Raw genomic sequence first — 20000 nt, forward strand, 5'->3', positions numbered from 1 at the left:
CCGAGCAGTCGTCCTGACAACCCTACTCTACGGCTGTAAAACTTGGACACCATATAAAAGACATGAAAAACAGCTGAATGGCTTCCACCTCAGATGCCTCCGTAATCTTCTCAACATCTGCTGGCAAGACAGAATTCCTAACACAGAAGTCTTGAAGCGCGCGGGGCTCCATACCATCACCACCATAATCCGCAAAACCCAGCTCCGGTGGGCAGGCCATGTCTATCGCATGCCTGACGGCCGAATCCCCAAACAACTCTTCTATGGAGAACTCAGCCAGGGAAAGCGGACTGCAGGAGGCCAAAAGAAACGATATAAAGACTGCCTGAGAACCTCCCTCAAAGACTTTAACATCAACCCCCAGTCTTGGGAGAGTCGCGCTGCGGAATGTTCTGCCTGGCGCTGCGCCATCAGCCTGGGAACCGACAGGACAGAGGATCAACGCATGACCCACGACCAGCAAAAGCGCAAGAGGAGGCAGGAGAGAGCTGCCGGTTCACAGCCTGCCGATACCGCCTTCACGTGTCCAGAGTGTGGAAGAGTCTGCCGAGCAGCCATCTCAGGACCCACCGACCCCCCCCTGACACCGAACTGATTGATACCTTGGTCATCGTCGACTTCGACGGATGAGCAAGAGAGAGTGTGTGTGTGTTGCATAGGGGTTATATTAGAAGGGATGATGTATATATATTTGTTGACTGTTTGTATTAGAGAGAAAGACGGTACATTTTAAAAAGACATGTAATATAATTGATGAGGGAGGTTGAAAGAAGAGATAGTTAAACAGTTCTGGGAGTGTTTCTATAACATGTAGTTTTGAGATGAGGCTTATCAGTCTTTTATTATGGGGAACAGTCATTATTTCTTGATAATGAGGGAGACACATTCTTAGATGATAGAGACACATTACTTAAATGGGTTTATACACAAACTTCTTATAAATGATACACAATACCTTTGTTTGTAGAATGGCACAGCACAAAACTCCAGTTAGAAAATATGATGACGTCCTTTATTTCTTGACCGGTCAATGATTTCGCATCAAAGAATTCAAAGTTGTACATGATTTCAACTTCTCCTTTCACCTCCAAAGGGGGATTCCTTCTGACCAATGTCAGCTCTGTCCGACCCTGTCCGGCCTCTGACTGTTTGTCTCACTAAAGCTCTAGCTATATTGAGAACTCATTTCTTAACCATGATGTCATTGCATGGCCAACAATGTGAATCTGGACTCACATGCCTGTTCACACATCTTTCCAACAAGAGTTCTCTAATCTATTTTTTCGACTAACCTATTATACAATAATGCATAACATTTTCTATTGTTCGTTTTTAAATTCCTTATTTTAATTTCATCTTCATAAACAGAATTGAATCATCAAATTCCTTTTTCAATAAACAGAATTGAATCATCAAATTCCTTTTTCAATAAACAGAATTGAATCATCAAATTCCTTTTTCAATAAACAGAATTGAATCATCAAATTCCTTTTCAAAACAACATATCTAAACTATTTTATGTGAAAACTAAACAATGGGTAATTCTACATTCCATTTTCCAAATCAATTTCAGAACCTATTTCTAAACCTAGATTACCAAGTTCAATTCTCGATCTAACCTATCTCATTTTTACTTATTTACAAGAACAGGCGACCTGTTCTCGTAACGTGTGTGTGTGTGTGATACTGTCATATAGTGTAGAAAAAGGAACCCCAAATATTGTCCCAGTGATTTTCTTCTTGACCCTCATCATCTATCGCCTGGCTTTGGCTCCAATCTCTCTGGGAATCACTGAGCCACCAACTGTCTTCAACTGTCACAAACCCAAAACTGTCTGTAAATTATCCCTAACTGTCGTAAACTGTTGTAAAACTTACTACTGCCACACCTTGATCAACAATCCTATTTTAACTTTCTTTTGTGTGTCTTTATGAACAACTTTCTATACCTTCGTTACTGATAAACTTATTTTCTCTGTTTTTGTTATATTTTTCTTTTCTTTTTTTATATCTGAACACTTTTAGAGGATTTGGTTGGTTGGTTTTTGTTTTACGGCATATCAACCCTTTTCAGGTTATTTAATGCTGAATCCAGTGATTTTGAAGAAAAGTTTTTGATAGAATATATTTGTTTTTTTCCAGTCAGTTTCTATTTAACCCATAGTTGGGACCCGAACAGGTACTACCACTCCGGGTAAGAGTGGACCTGGGAGCAATGGCAATTAAGGGATTGCTCCACACTCCTCAAAGACCGCAAGCTGGGGCCTCACCATAGGATATAGTTTAAGGTCATATCCAGGACCACTTTTAAAGGAGGGAAACGTCAAAAGTATACAGAATTCTTCATAATGTTTAATTTTTTTCCCGTAGCAATTTTTGGTGTTCCACTGAGCCACCAACTTTCTTCCACTGTTGCAAACTCAAAACTTTCTGTAAATTTTCCCTAACTGCCGTAAACTGTCGCAAAACTCTCTGCCACTCTGGAAACTGACCGTAAACTAACTCTAAACATATTGACCTTTGTCTCAATCATTGCCAAACCTTGATTTACAATCCTATTTCAGTTTTGGGTGGAGGGTTACCTAGTGAACAACTTCCTATACCTTTGTTCTGCTGATAAACTTATTTCCTCTTTTTTCTTTTTACTTCCTAACACTGGTAGGGGGGGGGTCGATAGTTTCACATATTGCTAATAATAATAATAATAATAATAATGATATTGATAAATATATTATTATTATTATCATTATTATTATTATTGTCATTATTATTATTATTGTCATTATTATTATTATTAGCATTATTATTATTATTGTCAGGGCCAGCCTTAGGCATAAGAAAACTAGGCAAATGCCTAGGGCCTCTGATCGGTGTGGGGGCCTTGCACAGGAATCATAAGAAAAAAGTTATATATTTAAAGAGTGGACTACAACCAAAGTCAAAATGTGAGTTTTTTTTCTTAGAAAACAGGAAAAGGAGGAATCGAGAAATTTAAATTGGGTGGGGAAAGAGGGATTTCTGAGAAATCTAGAATCGACTCTTCGAGAAACTTCCAATGCTTCTCATTGATACTATAAAAAACATCAAGCAACACCCTGCTTCAATCAGTTTTGTATTCTTATTCGTGTTTGATGGGATCATTATGTAAAGTAGTGCTGTGTGAGACCACTTCACCATATAAAGTGCACACAGACTATTTAAGGTAACTTAAAAAAAGCTTTACTTTATAAATTGTACGTTTAATATAAAAGTGTAGTCACAAGTGAAGAAAACAGTGATTGAAAAAACATGTCCAGTCTTCTAGCTGATCAAGAATCGTCTTTGAAGCACATTCATGCTATCAGCGCTTGGATTGAACTAGAAAATAGGTTGAAGGAAGGAAAAACAATTGACAAGGAAACACAAAAACTTATGCACTGGTACAATGTTTTAGAAAGAGTCATTTCAATTGTGCAGTTTCTTGCAGAACGGAATTTACCGTTTCGTGGAACTTTGGATCGATTGTTTCAATGGAAATTTTTTTTGATTGGTGGAGTTGTTAGGAAAGTACAATTCACGACGAATAGAAAACAAATTCATGATCATTACTTGGGCAAAAGAATTCAAAATGAGCTAATTAATCTGATCGGTAATGTCGCCTTGAAGAAATTTATAAATGATGTTCAAAATTCAAAATATTATTCCATCATTTTGGACTGCACACCCGACGCTGGTCACCAAGAGCAAATGACTCTGATTTTGCGAATATGCAACATTGTGAGTGTGAGCCTGTAGAAATTAATGAATATTTTGTGGGATTCATAGTTGTTGACGACAGTTTAGGTCTCGTGGAAGCATGCTTAAAAAAGCTTGAAGATCTGAACTTATGTTTCCAGAACTGCAGAGGCCAAGGATATGATAATGGAGCGAATATGAAAGGCTGCAATTGTGGTGTACAAAAACGTCTACTGGAACTCAATCAGAAATCATTTCATATGTCATGTGGATGTCGTAGTCTCAATCTAATTCTTGGAGACATGGCGGGATCTTCAGTGCAACGACACTCTTTGGAGTTTTGCATCAAATTTATGTTTTGTTTGGTGCTTCAACACAGCGATCGAAGATCTTGAAAACCCATGTAAAAAATTTGACAGTAAAACCTATTTCTGATACACACTTGAAATGCAGGATTGATAATGTGAAAGCTATGCGTTATTAAACAGCATCAGTGTACGATGCATTGATGGACGTGTCTGAAAATGCCAACGATCCAAAAGCAAAGACTGAGGCAAGGATTGGCGAAACAACTAAAACATTTTCAATTTCTGGTAACTTAAGTCATCTGGTACGATTTATTGTTTCAAATAAATATACAAATAAATATATATATATATATATATACTCAGCAAATTGTTGCACTGTATGAATGTATAAAAAAAGCAGCAGAGTTCCTGAAAAAATATAAAGAAAATGGATTCATATCCACTCAAATTTCAGCCAGAGATTTGGCTCAAGAATCATATTTCCAGCTTTCACAGTTCGATTTTGAAAGCGTAGATGAACCATTGAAATATTTTGAGTGGAATTTTTTAATAGATCAAGCAGTTATGACACTGAGTACACATTTTGAGCAAATGGAACGTTACTTTGTTTTTTTTTTTGATTTCTGCACAACATCAAAAAAATTGCAGAATTCGACTAAAACAATTTGATGAAATGTTGCATGGATTTGAATATTGCACTCACCGATGCTTCTGGCTCGGATATTGAATCGAAGGATTTATGAAGTGAATTGCAAATATTTTCCCACATTGTTCCCGATATTGTTTCATCTTCTATTGATGTTTTATGCTTTATTTATGATCATCGTTTGCTGTTCCAAATGTCGGACCAAGTAAAGAATAGATACCCTGTAGCAGACGCCGCTGCCTGGCGGTGACAAACGCACATTTCAACTAGCACCGGTGTTAGTTGAAATGTGCACTTGTCACAGCCAGGCGGTGTCGTCTGCTACAGGGTATCTATTCTTTACTTGGTCCCAAATGTCTCTATAGCTCTTCATATAGCATTGACAATTCCGATCACTGTTGCATCAGGGGAAAGAAGTTTTTCACATCGAAACTAATTAAAAACTATTTGAGAACTACTATGGCGCAAGAACGTTTAAACAGTCTGGCAATGATATCTATCGAACGAGATATCGTCAAGTCCATGGATTATTCACAATTTATGCAGACTTTGCTGATATTAAAGCACGAAAAGCTGATTTTTGAGGATTTATGGCATCTGCACAAATATGTTTGTATAAATTTCAGTTATTTGTTGATTTAGATATAAACAAAGGCAGTTTTTATTGGATTACATTTTTTTATTTTTTCTGTATTTATTTTTCTATTTCATTTGGGGGGCCACTAAATTCACTTTGCCTAGGGCCTTCAATTAACTAAGGCCGGCCCTGATTATTATTATTATTATTATAATTATTATTATTAGTGGGACATGTAGAAATTCCACAGCAGTATCTTTACTATGTGATATGTTGCTGCTGGGCATTCTGTTGACGTTCAGCGTGAATGGAGATCCCGCGATATAATTGTAGGTCTTTTGTTAAAAAAACTCTGGGTGTGTGTGTGACACCATCGATACCTTTGAATTCCTTACTCCTCCCACACAAACTCACTGCCTTCCTTGAATCTCTTCTGCCACTCAAAAACTGTCTTCTATCAAGGCTGTGTTTGTCAGTTGCCTCCAGCTCATCTCTATATGCTTACAATTTTTGTTTGACTCTGTCCAACTGATATCTCTCAACTGTCGTAAACCCAAGACTGGCCATGAACTGACATCCTTTGTCTTAATCACTGCCACACCTTGATCAACAATCCTATTTCAGCTTTCTTTTGTGTGCCTTTGTGAACAATTTCTTATACCTTTGTTACTGATAAATTTTTAAATTTTTTTTTTGTTAGATTTTTTTCTCATTTTCACTTTTTATGGAATTCGTCCCAGACAAGGCATGAAGCCGAAGAGCTAAAAAAAAAAAAAAACTACTTCAAAAACTTATTTTCTCTTTTTGTTATATTTTTCTCCTCTTTTTTTTTTTTTTTACATCTGAACATGTTTAGCGGAATTAGTATGCAGAATTCTTCATAATGTTTCATTTTCCTTCCGCAGCAATTTTTGGTGTTCCGATGGATATCTGCACAGATGGTTACTTCCAAGGTGTTACGGAATTCTGCAAGAAAAGGTCAAAATCTGCTAAACTCGGAGAGGTTCATTTTGTTGATATGGACTCCTCTCGAATTAAGGCTATTAAACTTCATTTTGAAAAACAACTGAAAACAACTGGAAATATTGATGTACATCCATTGGTAGAGAATTTTGTCCGAAAAGAAAATCCCACAAACATGTAAGCAACAAATTTCATTTTCTTGAAGAATTCAATTTCAGCTGATGTTTCAATATAAATGACATTTTTTAAAACTGTTTAATAGTTGGATTTTAGCCAACATTAGACCTACATACATTTTAGCTGACAAATCAACATTTGCTTCTGAGCAGACATTCTTTTATTGTTATTGTTATATATGCCTTTCGGAATAAGAAAAGTACTTCACTTCAATTACTTTAAAAAATTACTCAAGATGAAGGGATTGAATGACATAAGTCTATTTTGCTTTTTAGGTGATTATATAAAAATCTTTTTGAAAAGATTTTTTATATAATCACCTAAAAAGATTTTTATGTAATCACCTAAAAAGATTTTTATATAATCACCTAAAAATATTTTTATATAATCACCTAAAAAGATTTTTATATAATCACCTAAAAATATTTTTATATAATCACCTAAAAAGATTTTTATAAGATTTTTTATATAAAATCACCTAAAAAGATTTTTTATATAATCACCTAAAAAGATTTTTATATAATCACCTAAAAAGATTTTTATATAAAATCACCTAAAAAGATTTTTTATATAAAATCACCTAAAAAGATTTTTTATATAATCACCTAAAAAGATTTTTTATATAAAATCACCTAAAAAGATTTTTTATATAATCACCTAAAAAGATTTTTTTATATAATCACCTAAAACGATTTTTATATAAAATCACCTAAAAAGATTTTTATATAAGCAAAGCAAAGATTTTTATATAATCACCTAAAAAGCAAAACAGGCTTATGTCGTTATTAATTAAGAAAAATATTCAAACCTTAGAGGCTATCGTTATGAGACAATTGAGATGAAAGAGGCTGTGATGACGGTCATTGATACACTCACACAAAAGGACTTCCAGAAGTTGTTGGAACGGTACAACAAGTGCATTGCAGCCGGAGGAGATTACTAAAGTTTCATGTACCCATATGATAAAAGTCTGGAAACTTATTGAAGGCGCCTCGTATATATAATACAATTAGGTTATCAAAATGTATATCTTTAACAAAGCAAAACTTATCAAGATAGAAAAAGCTTAACACTATTAAGAGGAGCAATTACATATATCAAATAAAAGATGAAGAATAAAAGTTACAAGAAATTTATTATATCATCAGAACAATTAGGCAAAGTAAGAGAGAAAAAGAAAAAAAAAAGAAACCACTTTTGGCCATGACATTTCGAAGCTAAATGCTTCTCATCAGGATAGAAGAGCCAAAATTATACGAAACGTAAATGTAGATTAAACTAGCGTAAGAACATTTAGATTGGAAATGAGAATGAAGTAATAAGATATTAAAATATATTAAAAGTATGCATGAAATCTTATATATAAAAGGCTATATGTCTATCTGTCCGTCCATCTGTCCGTCTGTCTGTTTGTCCATCTGTTTCCATATTTTCAAACTCTATCTCTACCGAAACGAAAAGTCGCAGAGCGGCGTTATAGGTGTCAAATGATTGGATTTTTTATGGGTCTTTAGCTGGTTAAAATCATTTACAGTGGTAACATCACCAGCTTTGAATGCTACAGTTTTGCTTTTGGTTTCGATTCTAGCTGATGGCACCTAAATACTTTTTTTTTTACTTTTGAAATCACGACTCTATAATAATATATACAAAATCTAGACAAAGTAAAATATCATATTTAAGTGCATTTTATGACCGGGCAATGCCCCTTGCTAGTCTAATATATGAACAGCTATATGTCTGTCTGTCTATCTGTCAGTCTGTCTATCGGTCTATTTGTCTGTCTACATATTTTCAAATTCTGTCTCCTCCAAAACTAAAAGTTGCAGAGCAGCATTGGAGGCCTAAAATGACTGGATTTTTTTATGGGTCGTTCTTTTATGGATCTTTAACTGGATAAAACAGTTTTTAAGGCAAAATTGAAGAAATCGTTAATCATTTTCTACATTCATCTTTATTTTTAATTTTTAATTTTTAATCTGTTTATATGCGTGTCACGTTGTGTGTGTGTGGGGGGGGGGTTCCTTCTAATTTATATGCCTGGCAGTGTTCTTAGAAAGGTTTTGTTAAGAAATTCATCCGATAAGTATCAAAAATCAAAAAGTCTGATCATAAAAATAGCTTTCCTTTTTTTATAGATAAAATAGAATAATTTTTGCAGAAGATTATTATACGTGACACTGGCCAAGGGAGATAATAAAATCTCAGCGAATAATTTCTTCTTAAAAAAACTGATTTATTATAATCTGGAGATATAGTTTAGTGGTAGAGTATTTGACTACAGATCAAATGATCACCTGTTCATCTTATTTTAATTTTTTTCTTATTAATGAGTTCAATGTACAATAAAAGAAAAGAAACCATTTAAAATCGCTGCAAATCATTCCTTTTTTTGCATATTTTAAAACTAAACTTTAATCAGAAGTGACTTTTCCAGGGCATCTATCAAGAAGCCCAAATATCAGCTGATGTGATATTGCAAACAAACACAGGCAGAATTTGATGAACGATATTATTTTTTATTTTTTTTACAAATTAGTCGACCCTACTAAAGCTTGATTGTCACAGTTGGTGAATTTCAAAAATACGGTGATGACACTCTAGAAGGACGATATGCAATAAAATTTTGTGTTAAACTTGGAAATTGCCATTGAAATATATGGAATGATCAGACAGCTTTTGGACCATCTTGCATGATTGGAGCATCAGTTTATTTTAAAAAAATTTTTTATTACATTTTCACCCCAAACAAGGCACAGCGCCACATTATAGTCTAAAACACCATTTATATTTTAGATGGTGATTTATTTAATATTATAAAATAAATAAAACAATTAAAAATGATAGAGATATTTAATATTATTAAATAAACAAAACAATTAAAAATGATAGAGATATTTAATATTATTAAATGAACAAAACAATTAAAAAATGAGGTAAATATTTAATATTATTAAATAAACAAAACAATTAAAAAATTAGGTAGATATTTAATATTATTAAATAAAAAAACAATTAAAAAATGATGTAGATATTTAACATTATTAAATAAAAAAACAATTAAAAAATGATGTAGATATTTAATATTATTAAATAAATAAACAATTAAAAAATGATGTAGATATTTAACATTATTAAATAAAAAAACAATTAAAAATGATAGAGATATTTAATATTATAAAATAAACCAAAACAATTAAAAAATGATGTAGATATTTAATATTATTAAATAAATAAAACAATTAAAAATGAAGTAGATATTTAATATTATTAAATAAATTAAACAATTAAAAAATGAAGTAGATATTTAATATTATTAAATAAAAACAATTAGAAGATGAGTTAGATATTTAATATTATTACATAAATAAAACAATTAAAAAATTAAGTAGATATTTAATATTATTAAATACATAAAACAATTAAAAAATGAAGTAGATATTTAATATTATAAAATAAATAAAACAATAACAAATGAAGTAGATATTTAATATTATTAAATAAATAAGACAATTAAAAAATGAAGTAGATATTAAATATTATTAAATAAAAACAATTAAAAATGATATGGATATTTAATATTATTAAATAAATAAAACAATTAAAAATGAAGTAGATATTTAATATTATTAAATAAATAAAACAATTAAAAGTGAGGTACATATTTAATATCATTAATTAAGTAAACCAATTAAAGCATGAGGTAGATGTTTAATATTATTAAATAATGAAAACAATTTAAAATGAGGTAGATATTTAATATTATTAAATAAAAAGCAATTAAAAATGTTATAGATATTTAATATTATAAAATAAATAAAACAATTAAAAAATGAGGTAGATGTTTAATATTATTAAATAAAGAAAACAATTTAAAATGAGGTAGATATTTTATATTATTAAATAAAAAAACAATTAAAAATGAAATTGATATTTAATATTATTAAATAAATAAAACAAAAAAATGAAATTGATATTTAATATTATTAAATAAATAAAACAAAAAAATGAAATTGATATTTAATATTATTAAATAAATAAAACAATTAAAAAATGAAGTAGGTGTTTAATATTATTAAATAAATAAAACAATTAAAAAATGAGGTAGATGCTTAATATTAATAAATAAATAAAACAATTAAAAAATGAGGTAGATATTTAATATTATTAAATAAATAAAACAATTAAAAATGAGGTAGATGTTTAATTTTATTAAATAAATAAAAAAAATTAAAAAATGATGTAGATATTTAATATTATTAAATAAATAAAACAAAAAATGAGGTAGATATTTAATATTATTAAATAAATAAAACAAAAAATGAAGTAGATATTTAAAATAAAACAAAAAATGAAGTTGATATTTAATATTATTAAATAAATAAAACAAAAAATGAAATTGATATTAAATATTATTAAATAAATAAAACAAAAAATGAAATTGATATTTAATATTATTAAATAAATAAAACAAAAAATGAAATTGATATTTAATATTATTAAATAAATAAAACAAAAAAATGAAATTGATATTTAATATTATTAAATAAATAAAACAAAAAATGAAATTGATATTTAATATTATTAAATAAATAAAACAAAAAAATGAAATTGATATTTAATATTATTAAATAAATAAAACAAAAAATGAAATTGATATTTAATATTATTAAATAAATAAAACAAAAAATGAAATTGATATTTAATATTATTAAATAAATAAAACAAAAAATGAAATTGATATTTAATATTATTAAATAAATAATACAAAAAATGAAATTGATATTTAATATTATTAAATAAATAAAACAAAAAATGAAGTAGATATTTAAAATAAAACAAAAAATGAAATTGATATTTAATATTATTAAATAAATAAAACAAAAAATGAAATTGATATTTAATATTATTAAATAAATAAAACAAAAAATGAAATTGATATTTAATATTATTAAATAAATAATACAAAAAATGAAATTGATATTTAATATTATTAAATAAATAAAACAAAAAATGAAATTGATATTTAATATTATTAAATAAATAATACAAAAAATGAAATTGATATTTAATATTATTAAATAAATAAAACTAAAATGAAATTGATATTTAATATTATTAAATAAATAAAACAAAAAAATGAAATTGATATTTAATATTATTAAATAAATAATACAAAAAATGAAATTGATATTTAATATTATTAAATAAATAAAACAAAAAAATGGAATTGATATTTAATATTATTAAATAAATAAAACAAAAAAATGAAATTGATATTTAATATTATTAAATAAATAAAACAAAAAATGAAATTGATATTTAATATTATTAAATAAATAAAACAAAAAAATGAAATTGATATTTAATATTATTAAATAAATAAAACAAAAAATGAAATTGTTATTTAATATTATTAAATAAATAAAACAAAAAAATGAAATTGATATTTAATATTATTAAATAAATAATACAAAAAATGAAATTGATATTTAATATTATTAAATAAATAAAACAAAAATGAAATTGATATTTAATATTATTAAATAAATAATACAAAAAATGAAATTGATATTTAATATTATTAAATAAATAAAACAAAAAATGAAATTGATATTTAATATTATTAAATAAATAATACAAAAAAATGATATTGATATTTAATATTATTAAATAAATAAAACAAAAAAATGAAATTGATATTTAATATTATTGAATAAATAAAACAAAAAATGAAATTGATATTTAATATTATTAAATAAATAAAACAAAAAATGAAATTGATATTTAATATTATTAAATAAATAAAACAAAAAAATGAAATTGATATTTAATATTATTAAATAAATAAAACAAAAAATGAAATTGATATTTAATATTATTAAATAAATAAAACAAAAATGAAATTGATATTTAATATTCTTAAATAAATAAAACAAAAAATGAAATTGATATTTAATATTATTAAATAAATAAAACAAAAAAATGAAATTGATATTTAATATTATTAAATAAATAAAACAAAAAATGAAATTGATATTTAATATTATTAAATAAATAAAACAAAAAATGAAACTGATATTTAATATTATTAAATAAATAAAACAAAAAATGAAATTGATATTTAATATTATTAAATAAATAAAACAAAAAATTAAATTGATATTTAATATTATTAAATAAATAAAACAAAAAATGAAATTGATATTTAATATTATTAAATAAATAAAACAAAAAATGAAATTGATATTTAATATTATTAAATAAATAAAACAAAAAAATGAAATTGATATTTAATATTATTAAATAAATAAAACAAAAATGAAATAGATATTTAATATTATTAAATAAATAAAACAAAAAAATGAAATTGATATTTAATATTATTAAATAAATAAAACAAAAAATGAAATTGATATTTAATATTATTAAATAAATAAAACAAAAGAATGAAATTGATATTTAATATTATTAAATAAATAAAACAAAAAAATGAAATTGATATTTAATATTAAATAAATAAAACAAAAAATGAAATTGATATTTAATATTATTAAATAAATAAAACAAAAAATGAAATTGATATTTAATATTATTAAATAAATAAAACAAAAAATGAAATTGATATTTAATATTATTAAATAAATAAAACAAAAAATGAAATTGATATTTAATATTATTAAATAAATAAAACAAAAAATGAAATTGATATTTAATATTATTAAATAAATAAAACAAAAAATGAAATTGATATTTAATATTATTAAATAAATAAAACAAAAAAATGAAATTGATATTTAATATTATTAAATAAATAAAACAAAAAATGAAATTGATATTTAATATTATTAAATAAATAAAACAAAAAAATGAAATTTATATTTAATATTATTAAATAAATAAAACAAAAAATGAAATTGATATTTAATATTATTAAATAAATAAAACAAAAAAATGAAATTGATATTTAATATTATTAAATAAATAAAACAAAAAATGAAATTGATATTTAATATTATTAAATAAATAAAACAAAAAAATGAAATTGATATTTAATATTATTAAATAAATAAAACAAAAAATGAAGTAGATATTTAATATTATTAAATAAATAAAACAAAAAATGAAATTGATATTTAATATAATTAAATAAATAAAACAAAAAAATGAAATTGATATTTAATATTATTAAATAAATAAAACAAAAAATGAAATTGATATTTAATATTATTAAATAAATAAAACAAAAAATGAAATTGATATTTAATATTATTAAATAAATAAAACAAAAAATGAAATTGATATTTAATATTATTAAATAAATAAAACAAAAAATGAAGTAGATATTTATTATTATTAAATAAATAAAACAAAAAATGAAATTGATATTTAATATTATTAAATAAATAAAACAAAAAATGAAATTGATATTTAATATTATTAAATAAATAAAACAAAAAATGAAATTGATATTTAATATTATTAAATAAATAAAACAAAAAATGAAATTGATATTTAATATTATTAAATAAATAAAACAAAAAAATGAAATTGATATTTAATATTATTAAATAAATAAAACAAAAATGAAATAGATATTTAATATTATTAAATAAATAAAACAAAAAAATGAAATTGATATTTAATATTATTAAATAAATAAAACAAAAAATGAAATTGATATTTAATATTATTAAATAAATAAAACAAAAGAATGAAATTGATATTTAATATTATTAAATAAATAAAACAAAAAATTAAATTGATATTTAATATTATTAAATAAATAAAACAAAAAATGAAATTGATATTTAATATTATTAAATAAATAAAACAAAAAATGAAATTGATATTTAATATTATTAAATAAATAAAACAAAAAATGAAATTGATATTTAATATTATTAAATAAATAAAACAAAAAATGAAATTGATATTTAATATTATTAAATAAATAAAACAAAAAATGAAATTGATATTTAATATTATTAAATAAATAAAACAAAAAATGAAATTGATATTTAATATTATTAAATAAATAAAACAAGAAATGAAATTGATATTTAATATTATTAAATAAATAAAACAAAAAAATGAAATTGATATTTAATATTATTAAATAAATAAAACAAAAAAATGAAATTGATATTTAATATTATTAAATAAATAAAACAAAAAATGAAGTAGATATTTAATATTATTAAATAAATAAAACAAAAAATGAAATTGATATTTAATATAATTAAATAAATAAAACAAAAAAATGAAATTGATATTTAATATTATTAAATAAATAAAACAAAAAATGAAATTGATATTTAATATTATTAAATAAATAAAACAAAAAATGAAATTGATATTTAATATTATTAAATAAATAAAACAAAAAATGAAATTGATATTTAATATTATTAAATAAATAAAACAAAAAATGAAGTAGATATTTATTATTATTAAATAAATAAAACAAAAAATGATAGATATTTATTATTATTAAATAAATAAAACAAAAAATGATAGATATTTATTATTATTAAATAAATAAAACAAAAAATGATAGATATTTATTATTATTAAATAAATAAAACAAAAAATGAAATTGATATTTAATATTATTAAATAAATAAAACAAAAAATGAAATTGATATTTAACATTATTAAATAAATAAAACAAAAAATGATAGATATTTATTATTATTAAATAAATAAAACAAAAAATGATAGATATTTATTATTATTAAATAAATAAAACAAAAAATGATAGATATTTATTATTATTAAATAAATAAAACAAAAAATGATAGATTTTTAACATTATTAAATAAATAAAACAAAAAATGAAGTAGATATTTAATATTATTAAATAAATAAAACAAAAAATGATAGATATTTATTATTATTAAATAAATAAAACAAAAAATGATAGATTTTTAACATTATTAAATAAATAAAACAAAAAATGAAGTAGATATTTATTATTATTAAATAAATAAAACAAAAAATGAAGTAGATATTTAATATTATTAAATAAATAAAACAAAAAATGATAGATATTTATTATTATTAAATAAATAAAACAAAAAATGATAGATTTTTAACATTATTAAATAAATAAAACAAAAAATGAAGTAGATATTTAATATTATTAAATAAATAAAACAAAAAATGAAGTAGATATTTAATATTATTAAATAAATAAAACAAAAAATGATAGATATTTATTATTATTAAATAAATAAAACAAAAAATGATAGATTTTTAACATTATTAAATAAATAAAACAAAAAATGAAGTAGATATTTATTATTATTAAATAAATAAAACAAAAAATTAAGTAGATATTTAATATTATTAAATAAATAAAACAAAAAATGAAGTAGATATTTATTATTATTAAATAAATAAAACAAAAAATGATAGATATTTATTATTATTAAATAAATAAAACAAAAAATGAAGTAGATATTTAATATTATTAAATAAATAAAACAAAAAATGATAGATATTTAACATTATTAAATAAATAAAACAAAAAATGAAGTAGATATTTATTATTATTAAATAAATAAAACAAAAAATGAAGTAGATATTTAATATTATTAAATAAATAAAACAAAAAATGATAGATATTTAATATTATTAAATAAATAAAACAAAAAATGAAGTAGATATTTATTATTATTAAATAAATAAAACAAAAAATGAAGTAGATATTTATTATTATTAAATAAATAAAAAGATTAAAATTTCAAATGCAAAGAAATGGAAATTTTTCAAAATATTTTTATAAATTGATCGAATTAAATTTATTTTTTAAGTAAAAATAATTTAGAAATACAAAAAAAAAATTATTTTTGTTTATAGTCTTTTCATCACATTTCGCTTGACTGCTTGACTCAAATCATTTTTAATGTGTATTTTTCTTTTTGTTATTACAAATATCTTTTATAGAATCACTCCTGTTAAAATGATGTTTTTATGATAAACACCCCATTTAACGTTAAAGCAACCATCGAGAAAAGTTCATCAACAGAATTTTGAGTAGATATTAATTCAGATAAAAAAAAAACATCCAATGGGCATGTTAGGCGATTCAACTTACCAACATGTAATGTAGTGCCATCTTTTATGGCTGATGAAAGTTTTGGTAATAGTGACATAATTCTTCATTCAAGAGACATGGTGAAACGTGTATGTGAAACTCACAGATCTTTTTTTTTTTTTTTAATTTTTTTTTTTTTTTTTTTTTTACACAGTGATCACCACTTATCAAGGCCCGGAAGCCACTCCAGGATAAGGGTTATTGCAAGTACATTACGTTAGTGTTGCGATTTGATGAAGTGTTTACTTAAGGGGGCGGTTCATTAGGAATTTGTTAACGTTGGACTTGAAGACATCCAAGTTGTAGTCCGGTGGGAAGCAGGCAGACGGAACAGAGTTCCACAGGCGTGCAGTTCTAAGAATCTTATAAATCCCTTACTTTTTGTATATGGAGAAGATGGCTACCATTTGGGGATTTCACAGTTTTGAAATACTACAAAACGTGTTTCATGTTTTTTTACATTTTCACCCCAAACAAGGTACATTGCCACTTTGGTGTAGGGGGCTACTATCAGGGGAAACAACTACTAGGGTACTATGTAGGGATTTGGGCAGCAAGATGTCGGTTCATGTTACACTTGAGCTTCTGCACGTCACTACTGTTGGGGAAGCAGGGACCTGGAATGGAATTCCAAAGTCTAGCGGTTCTGGGTGAAGAAACTACTGGAGTAGAAAGATCTTTTACATCTAGGGATCTCTACAGTGTGGGGGTGGGATTTAGCAGCCTGTCGGGTTTGTAGAGGATGTTTACCTTATAGCTTCACAGTCCATTATATATACATGGAAGAACCAAGATGCAATGATATGCCAGAAATTATGTAAAACCATACGTTCTTATCAGATTCACTTCAAATCTAAAGTGGAAGGAAATTCAAATGTGCTTCTCCCTGGACAAACAGAAATTCGAGACTATCTTCTGTATCTTTGTAGAAAACTTCCCAAAGTGATTTAATGAGTGGAGGTAAATGTTTTTTCTTAGATTTTTTTAACAAAAAAAGCTGGATATATTTTTTGTCGTCGTAACTAAATAAATATATATGCAAGTTTGATATATGCGAGTCATTGTTTATATTTTTGGTGTCTCTTATACATCCTTTTGTTTTAGTGATTGCGTGACAATCTTCTATGCGATTCTATAATTCTATATTTTACAGTTTGATAATTTTTAATTTAAAACATTTACTTTTGAATTCTTAATTTTGTATATTAAAATCTATCGCTAAAATTGAAATTGCACTAGGAATTCCCCATAAGTGGGAGCAATTCCCCACAGTGAAATGAACTCTCGTTTCACATAATTTTAATACTACCAAGTTACTTCTGACATGTTTAATATTATATTGTTTTACATGATTTTACATTTTCTTTGCAATTGAGAATTTGAAATGGGTCAATGGTCACGAATAATAGAAGCTAGTTTTTTTATGCTTTTCTAAAAACATGTCTTTTGTTGGTCACTCGCAGCTACGAAGGGCAACAAAGTTGTTATCAAAAATATGTATTTCTGCAAAATTTTACTTTTCTTTTTCATCATCTTTTGCTTTGGTTTCGATACCCCGATATTTGAAACTATTTCTTTTGACACACCCTTTTCATAAACTTTCATACTTTCATAAATCAGAGTCAATTTTTTGAAAGCTCTTTATGAACCAAGTCAACCGGAGGGAGACTAAAACTTGTGCTGCGATCATTTCAAAGGTTCTGAAATAACAGCAAGGGGAGACTTAATTCCAAATATTTCTCATATGTTATATCTCCCCTCTTTTGGAAATAGGGTACGATTATGAATATCTCCAGTATCAAATACTCCTTATACACTGTGAAATTTACTTTATGTATGAAAATCAAAGACGGGAGATTAACATATGAGAAATATTTGGAATCAAGTCTCCCCTTGCTGTTATTTCAGATCATTTGAAACCATAGCAGCAAGTTTTAGTCTCCCCGCCATCAAGGCCAGTGGTTTTGGGAAATATATATGTATATATGTGTGTGTGTGTGTGTGTGTGTGTGTATATATATATATATATATATATATATATATATAATTTGGCTGAAAAATTCGAAGCTCGCGGTTTGTTTACAAACAAACGTTTGAGCACTTTACAAGTGATGGACGGATGTTTATTTAAATAGACATTCGGACAGATTAGTTGCAGGCACCGCTTCCGTGGTCAGGGAGTAAAACTGCCGACTGTCATCACGACGGTTCTAGGTTCGATCCTCGGCTTGGGATAGGTGCTAGTCTAGCAGCACTGATGAGTTGTGATACAATGAAACAGGACTGTATGTCGATGACTACAAATATATTTTATATTATATAAATATATATATACGTCAAAACATCGTTAAATTCACTACTCGTTCAGCGGCCGCCAATAGCGTAATGGTTAGGAGCCTTGACTGCCATACAGACAGTCGGGTTTCAATCCTGGCTTGAGGTGGTTGCCTGTCTAGCCGCACTGATGAGCTGTGAAACAGCGAAACAGTACTGTATGTTGATGACTATATATATATATATATATATATATATATATATATATATATATATTAGTGGTGGGACGATTAATCGGAATCGTTAATCGTAAGAATCGTGTATTTTGGGAGGTATCGGAATCGCATCGTTAAAAAAATACCTTAATTTTCCGATTCCTTCATTACGATTCTTTTAGTCTGATGTTGAAAAAAAGAAAAAAAAATTCCTGATATTTCTAACCGCAAGAGAGAAATAAAAAGAAACCAAAGAAATTCATTATTAACAGGGCAATGCTTAGTGCCCCTCCCTTACAAGGTTCATTCATTCAGATCTATTGTAATCAAAACTACAAAAGAGTTAACTTGAAAAGAAGTATGCAGGGCTCTACATTGCGAGTAAAAATAAAAAAAACGCTTATCTTTTTGGCGATTGTTTTTTTTTACTGACAAATCTAATAGTGAATGAAAATGCTTTTTCAACTTATATTTTCTTAAAATAAAACGAGCAAAGTCAAATTATTTAAACAGTAAAAGGTTTAATAGAACAATATACTTTTTTTTCTTTTTTTAAAAGAAGGCTTTTGAAAGAAATATCTCTAAAATGAAATTGATCACGGTGTATTATTTCGCAAAGTTTTGACAGTAGTCGGTTTCTTTTGAAGTTTCAAAAAAATCGACCCCATACCTATCTCTTCCAAACCTAAAGTTATTAAATAACCCCTTCGTTAATTTAAGGGTAATTAATTCAATTCAGTCAAGTTTTTTTTTTTTTTTAATTTCATTGAAATAAAATCCATTATTTTTTTTCTCCAGAAAGATAAAACCCTGAATTTGATTATATTAAAAGCAGAATAATATAATCTTTATTCTAGAATTTTAAATTGAAAATTAAGTGTTTTGCGCAGTTCTTTGCCGAACGAAAAAGAAATTAATATATATATTTTTAAAAGGTTTTGTAATCAGTTAATTTTTATGTCTAAATAATATTTACGATTAATTAAATAATTTCATTTTAAAAAGTATTTATAAATAGAATTTT

The 20000-nt window shown here is 24.9% G+C and overlaps 1 protein-coding gene across 2 annotated transcripts in view; it reads left to right on the top strand.

Moving 5' to 3' along the window:
* Window positions 1-20000, top strand: part of LOC145246168 (uncharacterized) — a 197582-nt gene that overhangs the window by 125797 nt on the left and 51785 nt on the right. For both annotated transcript variants that reach the window (XR_013863103.1, XM_080108035.1), the window contains exon 10: window positions 6151-6385. Coding sequence is in view for 1 of the 2 variants with exons in the window: in XM_080108035.1 (XP_079964161.1) it covers window positions 6151-6385 (235 nt within the window). In the remaining variant the exon portion in view is untranslated. The remainder of the gene's footprint in view (window positions 1-6150; window positions 6386-20000) is intronic.

Source organism: Euprymna scolopes, chromosome 23 (assembly GCF_053919585.1).
Source record: "Euprymna scolopes isolate OS-2025 chromosome 23, ASM5391958v1, whole genome shotgun sequence".
Classification (NCBI taxonomy): domain Eukaryota; kingdom Metazoa; phylum Mollusca; class Cephalopoda; order Sepiida; family Sepiolidae; genus Euprymna; species Euprymna scolopes.